We start from the raw sequence: 21,915 nt of genomic DNA, 5'->3' as shown, positions 1-21,915 counted from the left end.
ATTCATCCTCTGTAGATGTTCTGTGAAATAAATAAATTACCTGTTCATCTGTTGCTTTAGGTGAAGTTTTTCTAACTTCCTAATATGACACCTTTGGTTCGCTACAGCAGATGTGCCACTCATAAAGGTAGACGCTTAAGGGTGACAAATAGTCAAACAAAAGTCTGCAATTAAGAAGCAAAGAGAGAACCCAGGTTCCTGTGGACCTGCAGCACCTGTCTGAAAAATAACAACTCCTTTGCCTTGTTTCAGCTGCGTCCATCTGCTCCATGCAATCAGAGTTCCTTCATCAGGCAGAGCTGGCTGTGAAGACATCAGCAGATGGGACCATTTCAGAGAGTTTGGATTCATCGCCACACGTCTGGCGAAGTTTCGTCTTTTGCACAAGCTATTCTGTGACTGGATGGGAGTTTCTGAGCTGGCAGGTCTGTAGCAGTTAGTGATGGAGAGCTGGCAGAAAAACACGGGGGCATCAGTGAGCAACCAGCTGAAATGTTCTGATCATCCTGTCAGGAGCCCGCACACACAGGTGTGTGGTCACCCAAAAGCATTCAGAAACACAAGCTTTCACAGGCACAAAAGTGGAAGTAAATTGCCCGTTAAAGGTTTTTCCACACCAGCAGACAAGGCCAGGTAATAAGAGGTGTGAAGTGAGAGGGTGGCACTGATGTCCTACAAGTCACAGTCACACAGAAACCATTTGTGACAGCTGATCCTCACAGTCCTCTCTGAACTCAGCACCCACTTTAATGAGCGCTGAGCATCACCCTTATGACTCTTACAGGTCAGTTAGAGACGCACAACGAGGAACTGATCCAGGAGGTTTGATCCCGATTGATTTTCCTTTAATTTTCTCTGATCTTCGCTTCGTCTGTCTTCATTATCACTGTGTTGGGATGCAGGTGGAGCTTTACAGCCTCCTGCTCATCCTGGTCATCCTGATAAAATCCTGCCGTTCTCATTTTAACGTCAGAAAACACACATGAATGCAGCGGTCCCTGTTCAGGACACCAGAGGTCATTTATTCTAGGATGCGGTCGGCAGTTGGTTGTTTGTCGAAGCAGTGATTTGTGACTGCTTTAAGATGTGGACAAGGATGGTCTTTGGGCACAAAGCAGATGTTGAAAAAAACAATTTAAATACCTAAGAAAGAAATATGGTGTCCTGCAGAGGTCAAATGAAGGTCCAGTATAAAAAACGGCACAAATGTAACTTCTAAATGAAACACTGAAAAACAAAAAGTTACTAAAAGAGTGATGTTAATGTTTTGCATCATCTTAACAATGTTTTCTTCTTTGGTCTTTGATATAAATTGTGAGTTTTGTAACTTGCAGTCATTTTTTTAAATGTTTCTGTTGTAAAACCACTTGTGGAGCAGCACTGACTGCTGCGTAGGCCAGGCTTGTTTTTTCATGCCTGCAGCAAACTGGATGCATCATCCAGACAGAAATGTAGAGCAGCCAACACGAGCCTGCTCACGGCGAGAATAACACCTAAAATCTGGTGTCTGATATTCTGTGAACATTATGGATTATTACAACATGGATGACTAAGAGTCTGCATCAACATACTGCCAATTTGATGGAGTTGTTTCACAGAAAATCCACCATTTGTCACATGCGGAGTGTGAAATGTTTAGCTTGCGTACCTGCAGGTACAGGTTGTGGTTAACCTGAGAGAAAACGGGCTTGTTGTCGTTCACGTCCAGGACGGTGATGGTGATGAGGACGGCTGACAGCAGTGGAGGGTTTCCTTCGTCGGCTGCCTGCACCGTCAGCGAGTAATGAGGGATCTGCGGAGGGACAGTCAGGCTTTTAACAGAATGATTTTGAATCTAAATCTTCGGTTTGCCTGGACGCACACTGACCTCCTCTCTGTCCAGCGCAGTGCGGACAGTGATTTCACCGCTGCGAGGGTGGATGGAGAACTGCTGCTGAACGTCTCCACTCACAATGGAGTACCGCAGCAGGTTATTGATCGGCCCATCCAGGTCATTGGCTGTTACCTGGAGGTAGGTGAAAACAAGTAAAGGGATGAATCTTTTATCTTGTATGGGTGTAAGAGGTAAAAACAAACAGTAAACAGCCCAGAATAACTATCCAACACTGGATCCATACTGAAAACACAAGAAAACATTAAATTTTTTTATAATCTGTTTTGTTTTTCTGCAGCTAGAGAGTAAGTTTATTAAAGCTTCTAAATTTAAGATGCAGTTAATTTAATTCAGTCAGATAACTCACAGCATTTACATCCAAATGTTTATGTAGAAAATATTTTCACCTACTCTTCTCTTTATCCTGTTTTAATGTTGATTTAACAAAGACAAAAAAACAAAAAAGAAAGGAATTATCTTTTAAAGTTTGCTTTTAACTGCATAATAATTGATCTCCCATCTCACTGTAACAATAAAACCCTGTAACTGTGTCTCCTGATTGTTAAAAACATAAATACTGCTTATAAAAGTAAAATAGTGCTGAGAGGAAAATGTCAAATATGAAACACGATCATATGATTACAGACTCATCATGTAGCTGCTGAGTTGTGTTATTACCACTTTGTCAGCTGCTGACCGGACATTACACCCAACCTGTTGTATTTCTTCTGATTTTTACACAAAATTATGTAATGTTACTATATGTGTGCCGTTATCAGTGTGAGATGTTAGAAAAGTTCAACCTTTCTTGTGTTTTCCTGCCATGTTACAGATGTGTGTCCTGAGAAACAAACTAATCTGAGTGCATGTGCTTGCATGAAATATAAATATTACCAGGTTAAAAAAATCATAGTTTGTGTGTTGGGCTTTAAAAGCTCAACAATAAACTGATAAATGGTCTTTATTTCAACTAAAGAAAGTGCACTTCAGTTACTGATGTCTTTGTGTTGATGATGTGTTTAAGAAGTGTTTGGGATGTGGACTCTGTGTTTGTAGGTTACTATAATGAAGATTTAATTATTATAAGAACTTCTTTAATCTTGGAGGATGTGTAAAAGCTCCTTCCTGGTCAAGGAACATTTTTTCAAACAGAGTATCTCTAAAATACGTTCAGATGTTTGGTTTGACTTTATATTCTGGTGTTCTCTGGTTCTTACAGTCATCACCAGGCTTCCTGGAGTCAGATCCTCTGATATCTCGGTGCTGTAGACGCTCTGTGCGAACACCGGTGGGTTGTCGTTCGCATCTGTTACGTTGATGATGATCGTTGTGATGTCAGAGAGGGACGACTTGCCACGACTTCCCTCCACAGATAGGTAGTATTCCCGGAAAACTTCGAAATCCAGTGGGGCCACGAGAGTCAAAAGGCCTGCAAGAACACGAGGAAAAGAAGAGATTTGACCTGGTGTCGGATATAAATGACACTGAGATAATAAATAATTTCAAACAACTGATAAACAAGGAGAACCAAATAAGGAGAACCAGTTAAAGGTCCTGGACTGTTCCGGTCAAAGCCTGAACCTCGGTCCACCTGAGACCCTCTGGTTTGATTTAAAGATTGTTGGACACAAGCAGCACCGTCTGCAGCAGTTCAGTCACAGAAAGTCCAGGTTAGATGGACCAGGATCATGAAGACCTGATGATGAAACTTCTGCAGATTGAGTTTAGGGGGCTGAATACATCTGCATGTTCCTCTTTTTAATTTTATATATATTGTTTTAATATTTAAAACAAGTTGTTCTCTTGATTTAGCTTTTTAACCTGCAGTATTTAGTCCTACTTATTGCTTTAAAACCCAATTAAATTCCAGGTTATAGGGTAACAAAATAGAAAGACTACCAAGAGGGATGAATACTTTTGCACAACACTTTAATTGCTCAAACAGAGACCTGCTCAGAATTGTCAGGGACGGTTCTGTTTGTCTCTATTAGTTTCCTGCTTCAGTTGCTATTAATGTTCCAATTTGTGTGCACCCTGGTAAAATTTAATTTAATTTAATAAAGCCATTCCTGATTTGTACAGCAGCCAGCAAAGAGCTCATTGGTATATTTCCACAGGAACAAAATAAAGATCAGGACTCCTAAATAGCAGTAATTAATAACTGTTACTGTGAATAAATCCTCACTTTGACAGTATTTCATTTTAAGGTGAATCCAGTTTGTTAATAAGCTACCAAACAGGTGGAAGTGACATGTTTAAAAAGCGAAAACTGTGACTCGTTGGTGGTCCATAAATAGAAAGAAATCCATCAAATTTGACCACATGTTCAAATCTCAGTGACCCTATTCTTCAGTCAGACCTCGATCTGTTTTCCAGGCGTCGCTGTGACTGCACATCACAGGTTCTTATAGGGCAGACAAGGTTCTCTGGATGCTAATTTATCCACGTTGACTTGAACGCATCCTGTCTGAGTGGTAAGATGTCCCATACTCTGTGAGCTGACTGAAGCTGTGGCTTTAACCTTTCAGAAAGTATCTCTCCACAGCTGGCTGCTGTCTTCATGTGTTAGTTAGTTTATGGCAGCAATAAAAGAAGTCAGAGTCTGTTAATCTGAACAAAACAGCCTCTTCACTTCCTGCTTAACTAATTAAAACTAAAACAATAAGAGGAGGTGTCAAAACACAGCTCTATTGCTCATGAGATGGGTTGGAGACGCCTACGATGCCTTTATAACAATCTTACACGGACTCCACGGTTTGGAAATGAGGACCCTTACAACCGTCGAAGCTGCTGCCTTTTTCTGTGTTTGTTCCACTGAATAGGTCTGAAGCAACAGGATCTCTTCTGTGAGCTTATTATCCCACACAGAGCCGGAGCGTATCTGCCCGCCGCAGCTCGGCACATCCAGCAGTGTGTGTGAGTGTGTGTGTGGGTGAAACACACTCCCTGTTTCTGAGGCTGCCAGCCAGTGTGCTGAAATACTCTACATGGAAATAAAAGAAAAAGCAAGATCCAGCGTAAACAACCATCTACCTCCTCCCCTCGAACTGAACACCTCCAGGTTTCATGGAGAGAATTATCTGCAACACAAGTTTCACTTTATTGATTTTTCTGAGATCAAGGAGATTTCTGCAGCCAGTTTCAGTATGAATGATCCAACGTGTCCTATTCATTCACTTATTGGTTCTTTTTACACTTTTCTACTGTGAGAAAACTGACTGAGACTGTTCTTATTCAGATCTCATTGACTTTCATCTTTCTTACCACACCAACTTGTCCAAATTATCTTTTTTTTTACTTTTAGAAGCTCTACGATTTATTTATATACAGAATGTGGTTAAACAATAACTGTAGGTCAAGAGGTGTAAGAGCCATCATTTAATCTGATAAAACAAAAAAGCAAACGAAGATGTTGTCAATTACTGCTTTCTATCTGTTAAGAGACATATTATAAAACATTTTACTGTTTTCTGTGGGTTGTTAAGAACTGTCAGCCTGAAAACTGAGAGGTCTGTTAAAGGTTTTAAGTACGATGTTTGAATCACCACAAAAATGACTCCTTGAGAAAGAAAGTGCAGGAGTGATGTCGTAAGGGCTGCAACTGCTGGCTGCAACTGCTGGTAGTCTCTTCTCAGTTTCATCACTGGAGTCGCGAAGTTGCTTGAATTTTGAACATGTTCAAATAATTTGTGCAACAAATTTTCTCTGTCTCGTCACAGGATTTCACAGGTGTCTCAAACCCTTCTGAACCCTTCTCAGTTTAGTTGCAGGTGTCTGCAACTCATCTGAAGAGTGCAAGAGGAGTAACATGACAAGTGCACGGAGCTCTCCTCTGATAGAAATCATCATGTTCAGGTCTAACATCCTCGCTGCTGATAAATAGTTTTTAAATAAAAGGTCCTGCCTCTTTCTAAGGTCCAGTAGAATTAATCACAAATGTGGTGTGGCTGCCAAAGTGGGCATTGAAGTAATGTTTAAGCCATGCATATAAAAATAAGCTGTGAATTGCTGCAGCTAGACTTACTGGTTACTAAGAGTTCAGTGAGTCTGCAGCAGAAAATGTGCATATTTTTCTGCAATACTGAGTCAAGTTCGAGTTACCAACCAGTCTCATACAGTCGTAGCCCCAGAAACATAGGTTTAATGAGGCCCTAAAATCAGTGTCAAAGAAAAAAAGCTTAAAATACTAAATATATGAGAGGTTTTTTGTACTGTAATCTTGTTGTGCTTTGAGTAAAGTACATGACAAAGATATCTGAGGAACTCAAAGATTGTCTCAACATGTGGAAACAGGACATAATGTCTCCTTCAAACAGTATTTTATAGGAAGTCCAGAGAAGCTGATTTAAACTGAACAGACTTGTTTCCAAGGAGGAAGGTGGACTTTCAGATATAAGATTGCACAGCTTATCGTTCAAAACAGCACAATTATTGAACACTGATGCTAAACTGAAGCTCAGAGGAAGTGATGTTTAACGGTTCTTATCAGAGCTCAACAACAAATTCACACCAAGTGTCTCATTGTACAGAAAATACTTCTCCACCTGTTGTACAAACAACAATTTACTGAAGGCAGAGGCAAACTGGCAATAAATCAAAGTGGTAAATAATGTGTAGCCTTCAGGTTCAATGATTCTCCTTTCTTTAGAAAATCTGAATAAACCACAGAGGTTCATACTTCAAAGCCTGTTTCTGGTGTTTTCACACACAGGGATTCGTGCAGGTACAGTAAATACGTTCATGTGTGACAGCGACAGTTAAAATCCCGTAGATTCATCTTTGATACGAACACTCAGCTCGTCTTGGAGCTGGTTCTGCTCAGCAGGAGCCACTTCCCTCAGAGCGGGAACTGGGTGAGACTTGTTTGTCATTGTCAACCTGACTGCTTCCAGTTTTCACTTGTTTTATCGGGAACACAAACACGCAGTCAAGCGCCGCTTTTAGAAACTCAAAGAGAAGACTTCGCAAGATCTTTTAAAAGCTGCGGGGAATTTCATTTGATATCCGTTCAAAAGGCTTATTGTGCTTCAACTGGGCCACGGTGCTAAAAAAACACATACAGCTGCATAAAAACATACAAAAAAAGGTGTTTTCTGTTTGTTTTTACAAAACCGAAGTATAGTCTGTCTTCAGCAAAAAATGAGTGAAATAAAAAGAAAAGATTAGGTGTCTAATTAAGTTATTTAGTTATTTATTAAGACTATTATAGGTCAATAAATTAGTTATTGGTTCACTCAAATGTTATTGGAATGGCATTTATGATAAGAATTATCTAAATTATATCACAGAGTTGTTTTGTGCAATTTTTAAATAGGATTTTGTCAACAAAAGTGATAAATGTAACAGAAATAGCTTCTTTAATCTGTTAATATCTCATGCAGACGTGTTTGTGCAGGTGACTGAGAGAACCGCAGCGAGACGCATGCCGTTCAGGTGAAACTGAAAACTAAATCAGGTATATTACTGCTGTCAGTTTCCTCATGACAACTCATCATAATTCTCTGTAAAAGTTCCTGCTTGCTTGCTTGCTTTTATTAAGATGCAGTCATAAAAACTGGCTTTTTATACAAAAGGTAAACATAAATAATTGCAGTCAATTGCATAACAGAATCTACTATAAAAATTAATTATTTTGCAATAATTGCTTTGTTATTTTATCTTCTTTAAAACGACAAAAAAGATTCAAAAATAAAATTCTTATTTGTGAAGTTTACCTTATAAAATTAAATGCTAATTTTCACTTCGTAAAAACTGCAGAACACAGAACGAAAATGGTTGATAGTTTCAGAAATAAGGCAAATAAAAAACTAACGTAAAGTGATGATTTTCTCAGTAAACACAAAGGATTTTTTATCGTCGCCCAGAGATCAAACAGTTCATTGTTCAAAATTAAATTTTGTTGTTCATTAAAATATTAAAACATTAAAAACACATTATCTTGTTTGAATGGCTGAACTGATTTTATTTGGGGATTTTTTTTTGTTTAAAATCTTTCAGTTCTCAGTGTTTACCTTGGTTACAGTTAGCCGATGTTTCCTTTTCCATCATTATTCTCTGAGAAACAAACAGGACTGTGTTTCTGAGCTCTTTAAAAAGAAACGCCACCCTGTCTTCAATCGGATCATCCCTGCCACTCCTTTTTGTCAGATGATAAGTTTATCTCTCCTGATGACTCTTAACTTCCAGCTGCAGGCAGATTTGTGGACTGTCAAACACTTCGCTGTGATTCACGACACATCACGCTGCCACGATGGGTAAACCTCGTCCATCTGGCACCTGCAGTAAGATATGACAAACTACCGGCTGTCAAATGTTTAAACAACACCTCCTGATCCAGGAGCAGAGTGAGATTTACTCTCTGAAATCGTGTCCTGAACGACATCCTTGAAGCAAAGGATCCATAATTTATCTTTATTCTGAGTCACTCTGATGACATCTATGAATTATCTGTTGTGGTCTGAAGCAGCCAGTGAGCCAGCCTCTCTTCATGAAGTGGACCAAACAAATAAACTGATAATCTACTAACTCTGACCCACTCTCACAGCAGACTGAAGCCCACATCTTGTTTACAGCTTGTTGAGAAAGGCTGTTTTTAAAGATTCGGTGCAGAAGGTATCAAACACTTGAGCTCACACGTCTAACCCTTGGAAGATGTCTCCAGAAGATGTCCTACTGCTGTTCATGTGACTTATAAGCATCTGTCATCAATCATCCTGTGAGACTTCCAACGCTGCTACCTGTGGATGTGTACCTACCTGTCCAACCTGCGCCGCGTGCTGCGAACACAGGAACCCGCTGGTAATGGGGTCAGGGGTTACTGTCTAACTGCTTGCTTCTACCTCATTTTCACTTCGAAGGGAAAGTTTGGAACTTTGTTTTATAAACATTTAAGTTAATTTCTGGTGTGAAGCTAGTTCTCAGTGCGACCAGTAGGTGGCAGTGTGATTTCAAATAGTTGTGTCCTTGCAAAGTAATTAGTTTAAACTGGGAAAGTTGTGTTTATTCTTTCACTGTCAGCAAGATGTGGGCAGAAATAACCAGCTGATTAGTTTTGCTTTTAGTCGTGTGATTTTTACAGAATTTTCTGTAGATTTCTGTTTGCAAAACAACTTTTCGTTTTCTTTATTTTTGAATAACTGAAAGCTTTTAATATTGGATGTTTTGCAACCTTCCAGTTTAACATGGATGCTTATTTAGCTCAAACTGTCTCTGTCCAGAATGTGGATATAAATGTCCTCAGGACTGTCTTTAAACAAAGAGTGGACTCTTTCTTCCTCTCCTCTCTCTTTGATGCCAAAAGTTTGTTTTCTTTTATATTCTGTCTCTTAATTATGTGCCAAAATGTTAAAATGACATCTCACATTCATACCTGAGCCCAAAGCATTTCACACTGTTGTCATCACAGTGAATGAAAGCTGAAGCACATTAATACATTTAAGAAATTTATTAATTTAATATAAAACCTAAATGTTTTCAATCTGCGATGCATCAACTGAAGAAAGCTGCAGCCTTCAGAGAGGAAAATCAAATTAAAGCCCTTATCACATTTCTTTAGTTAGTTAGTGTTAAATTATGTTAAACACAAAGAAGAAGCAGGAGTTTCTCTCTGACAAAAAACTGAGACAATCAATATTTTCTTTCCAATAGTTTCAGCTTCAGAAGTGAAATCTTTAGGTCATTTATGATTTACTGATACAAAGATATTGTTACAGGAGTATATTTTGTATTAATCATGTGAAAAGAGATGCTTAAACATTTAAAAAGGGCACCAATAAACCATTATGACCCCCTTTATACATTTCCATATTTATGTGACTGTTCTTTGACAGATTTACTTTATTATTTATTATTTTATTCTACAGTTGCAGCTTCATGCAAAAAATAATAATACATCTTTACCTAAATATAACATTTATTTTGCCAAAGGGTTGTAAAAAGAGATCAAATGAAAGAATAAAAAAGCAGATTCAACAAACCGTTTTCCTACCTGTTCGAGAGTCCAGCAGGAACCTCCCGTCCTCATTTCCTGAGATGATGCGGTACACGATGGGATCCGGGCCGCCGCCCTCTCTGGTGAGGGCGGAGACGCTCAGCACCTCTGACCCGACCGCCAAGGATTCTGGGAGCTGGGCGGTGTACTCCGAGCTCAGGAAAACCGGCTGGTAGTCGTCCAGGGAGACCACGTCCACGGTCACCGTGGCAACGGAGTAAAGCTGAAGAGGCAGGCCGCGGTCGGTGGCCCTCACCTTCAGCTCAAAGGTTGGCGGGGTGTCAGAGGTCAGAGGTCGCTCCAGGCGCAGGACCCCCGAAACCTCGTCCAGAGAGAAGTAACCGTCGTCGCCTTCCAGCAGGGAGTACTTCACCTCCGAGTTTATTCCTGGAAAACAACAACAAGCATAAAGTCTCAGATTTAATACCTTAAATCCTAAATCTCACCTCTGTGGGCAGAAAGGATCAATAAAACGTTACAGAGCTCTGAACTGACTGTTGTTGAATGATCTGATTAAATGGTTTTATTTGAGATATTAGTCTTTGTAAATAATAATAATAATAAAATACAATAAAAGGAGCTGGTGGAATATCAGACAATATCATAATTTAATTTGTGACTTTTTTTCTTGGAAATGTTTGACTTTCCAACATAAAAGAATATCCAAGTTTTTACATAAATAAATATGTTTTCTCTGAATTTTGACCACAATTCCACACCTTTTTTTTATTTTGCTTTACTTTGAATAACCATAAATAAAGCCAGTTTTTGCACTACAAATGAACTTAGATTCAGATCACAAAAAAATATTTACTTTTATTAAGGATTAATTTTACAGGATAAAATATTATTTTATTCGTTTATTTTTCTGACAACCAAAGTTTTGCTGTTTGCTCTGAAAGTTTATCTGATGCACTCATGGGTCTGTAAAATAAATCTAAAACCTGCTTGTCGTTGCACAACATGAGGCGCCTCTAAATCAGCACCATTAACAAACAAAACATAATAGTGCATCATTCATCATTCACCTGCTCAGGTGTTATAAAAACTTCTAATATCTGTGAGGTTTAGTCCCACAGGCGGCGATTAGGAATCAACAGACGAAACGTAAACAGACGGTTTCAAATGAGCCAAGAAGGAAAATGTACTTTTGTCGTTTTCGTCAGAATTTAGATAACTATATCTAAAAAGAAAAAGACAAATCAGTTAAATGCCTGCAGAATTCAGCTGATGTTCTCTGCTGAGAAATAAATCAAGATGTGACAGGTGCAGAGACGCCAGCAGACAGATTAAATCCTCGCACAGATCTAACTCAGCGTCTCGTCTGTGAGAAAGTTGTGGGAAAACAAGCTGCTGCACATCTGAAGGAGTGGCTGAATGTGCCCCAGCTGTTTTTAGTTCTGCCTCCGTCTTGTTGCAGTACCGAAACTTCGGCTTGAATCAGTTTGCCTTGGATTACAGTCACTGAGTGAAACATTTGGCAGGTTATTATAAGAAGATGGTTTCCAGTTTCCACACAGCCAGGACTCGCTGATATGAAAAATGATAACAACATAACTAATTTACTTCCTGAAGATTTCATTTTTCGCTCATAAATAGCCAAGATGAGGTTTGCATTTTCTTTTTTATTTATGAGCCACTAATCAAGCCACTGACTCAATTTGTAAGGAAGATGATTTAGAAACTCAAAGAAACAAGACTATACTTTAAAAAAATAGATCACAACTTGAGATAAGGTTACAAAACTCTGACTTCCCAGGTTTCTTAAAGTTCTTTAGACGTGGCATCACTTGTTCACTAACAGAACTTTTACATGACGATATAACGCTTCAGTCGGGTGCAAAATGACATAAATGTCATTAGATGGTTTTGTTTTTTGATGATCTTCTATCAACTGTGATGCATTATGACTAAAATGCCAACAGGAGAGGCAGAGGACACCCTGGATAGGTCACAGGTCCATCACAGGGACACATAGAGACAAATAAGACAACCATTCACCCTCTCACTCACACTTAGGGACAAAAAAACATGCATATTTTTGGTCTGTGGGAGAAAAACCCTCTCATGCACACAGAAAAAGCAAACCTGTAACCTTCTTAATGTGAGGCGACAGCAAGCAAAAATATCTGTTATTTATCATTTTCTTTACTCTTTAGTCAATCATTTTGGTCCAACAGAGGCTAAAAGTTACTTTTGAGATTTAAAACCTTGAGTCAAATGTGGTGATATTTACTTTTAGTGCATTAAAATCCTAAAACAAAAAAAAAAAAAACAGGCGATGGTTAACTTTAAGATCAACCCGTATGGTTGTGTTTCCACTGATGTTTTATGGCACTCACTTCTAAGAAAAGCGTACAAATTGTTGTTTATCTTTCGCCTGCTTCTTCCTTCAGGGATCGCCACAGCAAGCAAACTTCGCACGAAAGATTTGGCAATTGTTTTTATGCCGGATGCCCCTCCTGATCCAACCTGGGCTCTAACCTACAAGACCCCCGAGCTACCACTGCCCTCATAAAAAGCATACAGCACACCTTTTTTCACATTTCCCAAGAAAGTGGGAATCTATAGCAATGCAAAACAACCTAAAAACACATTTAAATGACACAGTTTTATCCACAGATAGGTTTAATTATCACACAGAGATGAAAGAAGAGATTTTAAATAAAGCAGGAATTGGTGGTTAAAAACATGGTAATGCACCATGATGTTCCAAATGAACATCGTTAATAAGAGTTTAAACCTCTAACGCTGCTCGGATGTGGCCCTGTGTTGATTGTTTTAGTTTAAAACATCTGCAGTGTAAAATATGAGGAATGTATTTGGATAAATTAAGCTGAATAAACATGTTTGCTTCCAAAGTAAAGCTGTCGCTCTCGTTGTGCAGCTCTTGCTTTCCAGACGCTTCGAGGGGTTAAAACAAATTTACTGAGGGGGATGTCAGGATCTGCAGCTGAATGCTGATTATAAAGCACACTTAACAGTTGATAAACATGTAAAATTACAGTGAACTCATGTGTGAAGTGAGGTGCTAATGCTGCTGAGGTTAGGGGTAGATCATTACCAACACAGCTGGAACGGCACATAAAAAGGTATGAGATGGGAGTTTCAGAATTCAGAACTCTGTTAGGAATGGATTAGTGTTTTATTATAACTGGGATCAGTTAGATTCAGACAAATAAAGGCAGGTCTGTGTTTAACAGGGTAAAAAGAATTCTTGATACCAACATGTTGTGACCTGAGAGAAAACAATGTGGTGTTTTTACTGTCATAAATCCAACTGAACCCACAGAGATGTTAGAAACGTCGGCAGCAGCTCACCTGTGTCTGCGTCGGTGGCGTAAATGACCGAGATGGGTGTGCGCGCCGTCGTGTTGTCGAACACCGTGACCTCGTAGTGGCTGGTGGAGAAGTGAGGCGGGTTGTCGTTCATGTCCTGGATCATCAGCAGGACGTCGGCCTGACAGGACCGACCCCCGCCGTCTGTCGCCTTCACCACCAGGTTGTACTCCAAGTCCGCCTCCCGATCCAAAGCAGCCCAGGTGAACAGCTCACCTGGGGAGAGCGGATTCCCAGTCAGTCAACCACAGAAACACTAACAGCAGAAAACACATCCTTTATTCTGAAACAAATGAATTTAATTACATTATTCTTCTGTTAGAACTTCCTGCTGTAACCTGAATACACATCTTTTGATCTCAACACAACACTAATATCTTGGAACATACAATAACATCACAATAGAATTTATTCTCAGATATGCTGCACATTTGTTACCCTTTTTCATTAATTGTTAGCTGTTTAAATGCTTCCTCTTAGAGGAAAGTCTATTTATGTTTAAATGGTCTATTAGGTTATACATCACTGACCAACTTACAGATTGTTAGTTTACTCAAATTACCTGTTATATACCAATCATACTATTAACTAAAACATAGTACTTTGTTCAAATGTTTCCTCTTAGAGGAAAGTTTATTCATGTTTGTGTCAACATTACTCTGTTATAGTTATACCAATCATACTATTAGCTAAAATTACTTTTGTTTTGTTAAATTTTGATAAATAAATTTCACTTCACTTCACTTAATTAATTTAAGAACTAAAGAAAAAAGGTTGACACAAAACAATTTTCAACTTTCAGAGATAGAGCCATAAAAAAGGGTCAATAAAAAAGTGATATAAAGTAAAGACGAGATGTTTTTGCTTCTCATCGGCTGAGATCAGCTACAGATGGATGATAGGAACACCATCCCAAACAATCCTGGAGTGACTGAGCACATTTAACTCCAAACACCATCATACCTGTTCTTTGTTCCAGATGAAATTTGTTAGCGTCTGGACCGTGGAGTGTGTACGAGATCTCGCCGTTCACGCCAACATCTGAATCTGAAGCTGAAACTTTGAGCACGAACATCCTGGGTGGCAAGTTCTCCATCACCCCCTCCGTGTACATCAGCTGGAACCAGAGGAACAGGAGATCAGATCTTCATCAGACCTGTTCAAGGTGGTCTCTGAGTGTCTGACAAATCAAAGATTTATAGCAGGAAGGGTAAACACAGCTGCTGGGCTCCAACGATGAGGAGAGAGGATGGAGTTTTAAAACTAGTCAGGATTTACTATGAAGGAGAAGATCTTCACATGACGTCACGGTAACAGAAAAACTGGTAAAAATACACAACTTTAAGAGCTTAACAAATCAACAGAGGACAAAAATGCCAATAAAAGCTCAATCTGAGACAACAAACAAGATAAATTATAAGTTTAAAAACAAGAAAGTATTATTTTTTTATTGATTCTCTGTCTAAATGAATGTGAGTGACAGGTTGAAACCAGTTACCTGTTCGCACACCGGACTGTTGTCGTTGATGTCTAGCACGTGGACATCCACGGTGACCGGAGCCTCGAACTTCCCGTCCGTGGCCGTCACTTTCAGGGTGTACCGGTCTTTGGTCTCTCGGTCCAGAGTCTCCTTCACTATCAGACCCCACTGACCCTCGTCCTCCTGGATGATGGCAAACTGACCCAACGGGTCGCCATCTGTGGGTACGACAAAGAACCGAGTCACGGCTTAAAACTAACTGGATAAGTTTCCAACACAGCAGCTTCCTTGTTTTTGGATGAAAAATAAATTATTTCTGCTCCCTGTCCTGCAGGTTGTTTAGAGGCGGCATGGTGGGGCAGTGGTAAGAGCTGTTGCCTCACAGCAAAAAGTGGAGTTTACATGTTTTCCCTGTGTGCACCCACATGGGTTTACTCCGGGTACTCTGGTTCCCTCCCAAAGACCAAAAACATCCATGTTAGATTAACTGGTAACTCAAAAATGTCCATAGGTGTGAGTGAGAGTTTAAATGGTCTTTATGTGTCTCTGTGATGGACATGTGACCTGTACAGGGTGTCCCCTGTCTCTCACACAGTGACTGCTGGAGATCGGCACCAGCTGCCTGTGACTTGGAAAGAAGAAGTGGGTAAAGAAAATGGATAGATGGATTGTTGTTTTTACTGTTTTGCCTAAAACCATTCCTGCATTTATTTTCTTTGTGTGCTTAGCTTTTTCATTAATCACCTGAAAAGTTACAATTATCAGTGAGACTGTTGGAAACTCAAACTCCAATATTCCTCAAAAACAAAAAAACAAACATGTCAACCTGCAGACTGAAGCTAAATTTGGGAACAAGTTGTAACATCAGTATTTACCGATATGTTGTGCATTCAGAATGTCACAAAAATTGCTTTGGGCATCATCCAGATTTACATTATTGCTTCTGAGCAACAATCAGAAAACTATGGTTTAATTTTACAAACATATGAATAAATAAATAAATAAAAAAACAATTTATAACGGTTGGAGACTCTTGTCTGTGAAGAAAACCTATTGAAATCAATAGTAATGAATATTAAACCCTTTAGTGCTCTGAATAAACAATATTTTCAAAAAAGTCACATTGGCAGAGGGCAACTTTAATTTGCATTTGTTTCTGTTTGTGTTTCGGTGACGAGTCAGTGTCAGCATGAGCCGAGCCCTGCCATTATAAATAATTCCAACACAAACACTTCTCTCCTGCAAAGAAGGGTGTTGTGACAGAGAGCTCCTTTAGAACAGTTTAACTGTCTGAGATTTGCATTAATTGAAGGCTTTGTTTGTGTTGTTAGCTGCAGGGCATCCAGTTGGTATTCTTGTATTGTCATCTTGCTCCTCTCTGGGATTAATCTGAAGCTGAATAATATGACACAGTTGAGGATGATTAACAACGATTTCATTTCACCTCATTAGTGTCTTGATAAATCCCACAGTACTGCAGAACTCTGATTTCACTGATTAAAACATGCTTGCACAGATAAACACAAACTAGATCATAGGTAAGTACTGCAAGGCGGAATTACACAAACTTAATGCCCTCCAAGAGATACCAAAAACACACGAGAGGAACAAACACACGTGCAGACATACACACCTGTGATGTAACACGTCACAAGGCGGTTCTCCAGAGAAACGTCAGCATCTGTGGTTGTCATGGAAACGATAGGTTCGAACGGGGTCAAGTTCTCCACCACGGAGCCACGGTATACGCCGTCAGTGAACTTCGGTGGGTTGTCGTTCTGGTCGGTCACCATCACCTCCACCAGGACGCTGGACGACAGCTTGACGTCTCCGCCGTGGTCGGTGGCCACCACGTTAAACCTGTAGACCCTGGTGGCCTCGCAGTCCGTCTCCTGCACCGTGGTGATCCAGCCACTGTCTCCATCGATGGTGAACACCTCGGTGATGGGCAGGGTGTCATCAGGCAGGGACTCCAAGGTGTAGGTCACCAGGCCATTGGTGTCTGTGTCAGGGTCATTGGCCGTCACCTGAAAGTTCAAACATGCAGGGGTTGTCAGTCAAATTAATTAATTAATTTTTAACATATTTGGGAAAAAAATCAAACAAAATATTATGTTGTGCTATATTATTGATCATTATTTCATTTGCATGATTTCAGGTGAGATACCGAAGCAACCATAGCCCAACAGATGTAGAAGAAAATCCAATTATTTAGACTTGAATCTTTTTTCAAGATAGTTGCACTGACTGGATAAAAAGAAGGTGTTATGTTGTGTTACATATTGGTAAAGAATTGTTAACAGATAAAGCCAGATTCAAACAAAGATGGTGATCACTTGTTCACTTAACGGGATCAAAGCATTTTTAATTTACTTTACATAAAAAAAGCTGACTGCAATTCTGCAGCTGGAAAATAAAGGTACAACAAATTGATGGATAAAACAAAACATTTAAAATGTTTAGATTGTGTCTCAGTAGTAAATATTGATTCAGTTCATTGTAATTTGTATTTCCAGCAGAAAACTAAAGGAGAATTTAAACAAATGAATCCTGCTGTGTATCAACAATGTTTCAAAGCCTACAAAGAGTTTTCTACTGCAAAAACAGACACCGATGTGTGGAGTTTGTTGTTAGTTCGACTGTTCTCACATCTTCTTGGATCCTCACTCTTGTTGCCAGCTAAAAGTAAACCTTGTATTTGCCCTGGCAATAAAAAATATTACATAATTCTATAACATGCAGACTGTCAAGTAAAGATTTCTGAACTTTTACAGATTATTGCCTACCCAACAAGTTTTTAAGTTACAACAATGTCCTGAAACTTGACTCAGACCCTAGTTCCTTTCTATTCTTTTATGTGTAGAAAAAGTTTTAATCTACTGATATAAGAAGTTGAAAACGGATATTGTTTGACTACTGTAATTATTGAATTGTACACATTTCTTTTAGTATAAATGACAAGCATTCTTTTATATTAAAAGATTAAGATTGAGTCTTAGTAAACCTCACTGTCTTAAGATTATTCTGTGCTTTAGAAAGCAGCAAATCAATGGAATAAAAGTTTCTTTGTCTCACCTGGATGACAGTGGTACCAGCAGGCATGTTTTCAGCCAGGAACGCCCTGTATGGGCTTGCATCAAACACTGGCTGGTTGTCGTTCACATCCTGGACTTCAATTTTGACAGAAACCAATGACGCAACGTCTGTCCCATTATGATTCCCCTGAGCAAGCACATCTACCTGGTACCACTTTCTCTTTTCATAGTCAATGGGCTTCTGCAACAGCAAAGTTCCACTTTCTTTGTCAATGCTGAACTCTTTGTCTTTGTTGCTTTCAATCGTGTTCCCATTGACTAGGCTGTAAATGACAGGGATGTCAGAGTCAGCTCTCACAAAACCAATTTCTGTCCCGATAAGAAAGTCTTCTGCAGCTGAGAAATGGTAGAGAGGTTCTGTGAACTTCGGCAGGGGAACCTCAGGAGGAACCACTTTCATCTGAACAGGCACAGTGGAGTTGTAAAAAGGAAGGCTGCCGTCACGAGCCTTGACTTTAAAATTAAAGATCTTGTTCTCCATCCCAACGAGACTCTCCTTGACACTCACTACTCCGGTGAGAGGGTTGATCTCAATGATGTCTTCTGTGACCTCTTCAGCTTCTTCTACAGTGTAGGTGACATCTCCATTTTTGCCGTCATCTGCATCATAAGCCAAGACCGTAATAACAGGGGAGCCTTTATTTACAGTAGACTGGATAGAAACTTGATAATCTGTTGCTTTAAACTGAGGCACATTGTCATTCTCATCTGTAAGAATAATTTTGACAGTGCAAAAGGCCACTTTTCCACCACCGTCTTTAGCCATCACTTTGATTGCTATGACTCTCTGGGTGGAGTTTTCTCTGTCCAGTGGTTGAGTCGTCACAACCTGCCCATCTTTGTGTATGGCAAACTTCTCATCAGCTAGTTTGTTGATGATGGTGTAGTCAACGCTTCCGTGTGGTCCATCATCAGGGTCTATGGCCGCCAGTCGGATCACTCGAGTTCCTGGCTCTGCATTTTCAGCCAGCTCTGCTTCATAAATGCTCTGCTTGAAATATGGACTGCGCTTGTTGCTGTTAATCATGTCGATATTGACTGGTGCAGTTTTCTGAAACACTCCGTCAGATACAGCCACAGTCAGGTTGTAATAAGGGTCCAAATTCTTCCTACAGACGTTCGAAAAGGAAATGATTCCTGAGGATTCATTGATGTTGAAGTATCGGTCTTCATTTCCTGAGATGATTTTGTATTTGAGATTACTGAGATCAGCAGAATCAGGATCTGAAGCCTGGATTCTAATTACTATGTGGCCACATTTTGCCATTTCATCTAGAGTAGCTTTATAATGAGGATTGACGAAGTCTGGAGTATTGTCATTGACATCAGTGACATTTACATAAACCAATGCCTCACAGCTGAGAGGAACAGTCCCATTGTCAATGGCTTTGATTTTTAAATTAAAGTGCTTTATGTCTTCATGATCCAGCACCTGTTTTGTGACAATCAACCCAGAGTTTGGGTTTATCTGAAAGAAATCAGCATCACTCCCTTCTGTTTTAACTATGTGATAAGTTAGGTCTTTGTTTCTTCCAGAGTCTTTGTCAGTAGCAGAGAGTTGTATCACCGAGGTGTTGATTGGAAGACCTTCAGCAATGTTCACGCTGTATGTTAGTTGTGAGAAAACTGGTGCATTGTCATTTACATCCTCCACTTCTATTTCAATTGAAGCTTCTGATGAAGCTCCTGACACAGAGTCAGTAGCTTGAACTGTCAACACATGCAATGTTTGGCTTTCAAAGTCGAGGGGGTTGATGACGGTCAGTACACCAGTTTTGAAATCAATGTGAAAATGTTTTGAAGCATTTTCCTCCTTGAGATTGTAGATGAGACGATAACCTTCTGGGTTCCTGGCCTGCACGTGCAGGATGGTGGTGAATGGGGGAACATTTTCAGGGACTTTCAATGGGTAAAGAAGAGTTTGGAAAATTGGGTTGGTTCGATTCCTCACTTGAATGGTGAGTTGAGCCATGGTGATCAGACTGGGCTCTCCATCATCTGAAGCTAAAACTATTAACTCATATTTATTCAAGGCTTCAAAATCAAGGGGTCTTTGAAGGGAAATATCACCTACATTAGGATCGATCCTAAAGAGGCCGTAGTCCTCTTCCAGGGAGTAGAAGATGGACCCATTTTCTGCCAGATCTTTGTCAATGGCAGTGACTTGATACAAAACATCTCCTGGCTCTGTGTCTTCAGAAATCATCATGGAAAAAGGCAGGTTCAGAAACTGTGGAGCGTTGTCATTAACGTCGTCTATAAAAACCTTGACCTGGGCTGTGGCTGTTCTTGGTGGACGTCTCATGTCTTGTACTTTTACAATTATGTCATAGACATCTTTCTCCTCTCTGTCAAAAGGGATACCTGTGGTTTCAAGAACACCTGATGTCTGGGAAACTGCAAACTTGCCCATGGGGTTTATGACAGAAAATACAAGAGGCTCATTTAAATAGCATCCTAAAACATTGAGTGCTGCCAAAGTTTTGATCATATTTAGGTTTTCTTTAACATTCGTCAAGTAAACGTTCTGCTCAAATCTAAAATCACTTGGTATCAGTTTTGTTGCATTTATCTTGACTGTGGCTGAATCTTTAAACAGGCCATCTGAGGCTCTGATGCCCAGCTGGTAAAATTGCCTGAATTCAGACACATTGGTCACTGTGATGACTCCAGTATTGGGATGAATTGAAAAGGCATTATGAAGATTTCCCTCTGTGATGCTGTATGAGACTGCTGAGTCGGCATCATGAGCTGTGACACGCACAACCTCTGTATCTCTGATAACTGGAAAGATGAAGGATGGCTCGTACACTGGAGCGGTGAATTGTGGCGGGCAGTCATTCAGGTCCAGGACACGAACAATGACCTTGGCAGGCTCTGCTGCATACAGCGATGGCTCCCCAGAGTCCTTCACCTGCACTGTCAGGTGGTACTCTGTCTTAGTTTCAAAGTCAACTGGTGAAATTAAAGAGATGGTGCCCATACTTGGGTCAATCTTGAAGATCTTTAGAGCCTCAGGTTCAAGGATCTGATATGTCAGCAGGGAATTTGAATCTCGATCTGCGTCTGATGCTTGAATGACCAGCGGTGTGTTTCTTTTTCCCATCACCATGCTGTTAATATGTGCCGACTCACTGATTTGTCCCAAGTACTCTGTCTGCTGAAAGACAGGAGCGTTATCGTTATCATCAACCACATAGATATGAACAAGTGTCTTGGACATGGCTCCCATTGTGGTGGAAGCTGTAACTTTGAGCTTGTAGGATTCACAGTTCTCAAAATCAAGGTACTTGTTGGTGGAAATCATCCCGGTGTAGGGGTTGATGTAAAATGTCCCATTTACATTGCCACTTTCTATCCCATAATGCACTGCAGCTGGGCTGGAGGCTGAGATGGTGATCACTGGGGTACCAGGAGGGCTTGATTCATTGACTTCAATTAGGTATTCTTCGGAGGGGAAGGTGGGAGGAGTTTGGTCAGAAATACGGACGCGAATGTGGACGGAGCAAACATCAGAGCGTTGAGGGAAGCCCTGGTCTGTGGCCTTTACTGTGAGGTGGAACTGGTCCTGAGGGTGAAGGTCCAAAGGTTTGGATAAACTGATGGAGCCCAGCTCTGAATCGATGGAGAAGATGTTGTCAATATTTCCTGCAGGGAAAAAGGAAGTCATGTGTTAAACTTAACTTGTATAAATGACAGCGTCATGAACAACTGACATCTAAAATATTCAAACTTTGTTCTCAAACAAGTGTTTAAGTTTACACATCAAAATATCTTTTTCTTCACTAAAAGAACTGCAGGACAAAAATTCAAGTTTACTTTGGTATCAATTTTTGTCAAGTTGTCAGCTGTTAAAGAATTATCTTTGTGATTCTGCTGCAGTAATATAAACAAGAGAAACTGTTCTGGGAACAGCGACATTTATTTCACTTCATGGATCATTTTTTACCTTCAGAGACAAAATAAGTGTTTAAGCAGAGACTGAGACAAATCATTTATAAAGATGGATATTCCTTGCTGTATAAAACACTCTGAGTCGACACAAAGTGTTCAGCTGGAGCATTTGGGTTCAGGCACCATGCTCTGTCACAAAATGTCCCACATTTAAGGTCTTTGGTCAAAGCGAGGGAGCTTCCAG

At 39.9% G+C, this 21,915-nt stretch overlaps 1 protein-coding gene across 3 annotated transcripts in view; it reads right to left on the bottom strand.

Annotated features, from left to right (window-relative positions):
* The window catches only part of fat2 (FAT atypical cadherin 2), a 96,890-nt gene that overhangs the window by 29,171 nt on the left and 45,804 nt on the right, over positions 1-21,915 (bottom strand). For all 3 annotated transcript variants that reach the window (XM_017429751.3, XM_017429750.3, XM_037977616.1), the window contains 9 exons: positions 17,758-21,425; positions 16,316-16,709; positions 14,701-14,900; positions 14,166-14,319; positions 13,185-13,418; positions 9,861-10,250; positions 3,091-3,302; positions 1,868-2,005; positions 1,649-1,792 (listed from right to left, as the gene is read on the bottom strand). In XM_017429751.3, coding sequence (XP_017285240.1) covers positions 1,649-1,792; positions 1,868-2,005; positions 3,091-3,302; positions 9,861-10,250; positions 13,185-13,418; positions 14,166-14,319; positions 14,701-14,900; positions 16,316-16,709; positions 17,758-21,425 — 5,534 coding nt within the window. The remainder of the gene's footprint in view (positions 1-1,648; positions 1,793-1,867; positions 2,006-3,090; positions 3,303-9,860; positions 10,251-13,184; positions 13,419-14,165; positions 14,320-14,700; positions 14,901-16,315; positions 16,710-17,757; positions 21,426-21,915) is intronic.

This window comes from Kryptolebias marmoratus, linkage group LG9 (assembly GCF_001649575.2).
Source record: "Kryptolebias marmoratus isolate JLee-2015 linkage group LG9, ASM164957v2, whole genome shotgun sequence".
In the NCBI taxonomy this organism is placed as follows: Eukaryota; Metazoa; Chordata; class Actinopteri; order Cyprinodontiformes; family Rivulidae; genus Kryptolebias; species Kryptolebias marmoratus.
This window is presented reverse-complemented; position numbering and strand designations above follow the sequence as displayed.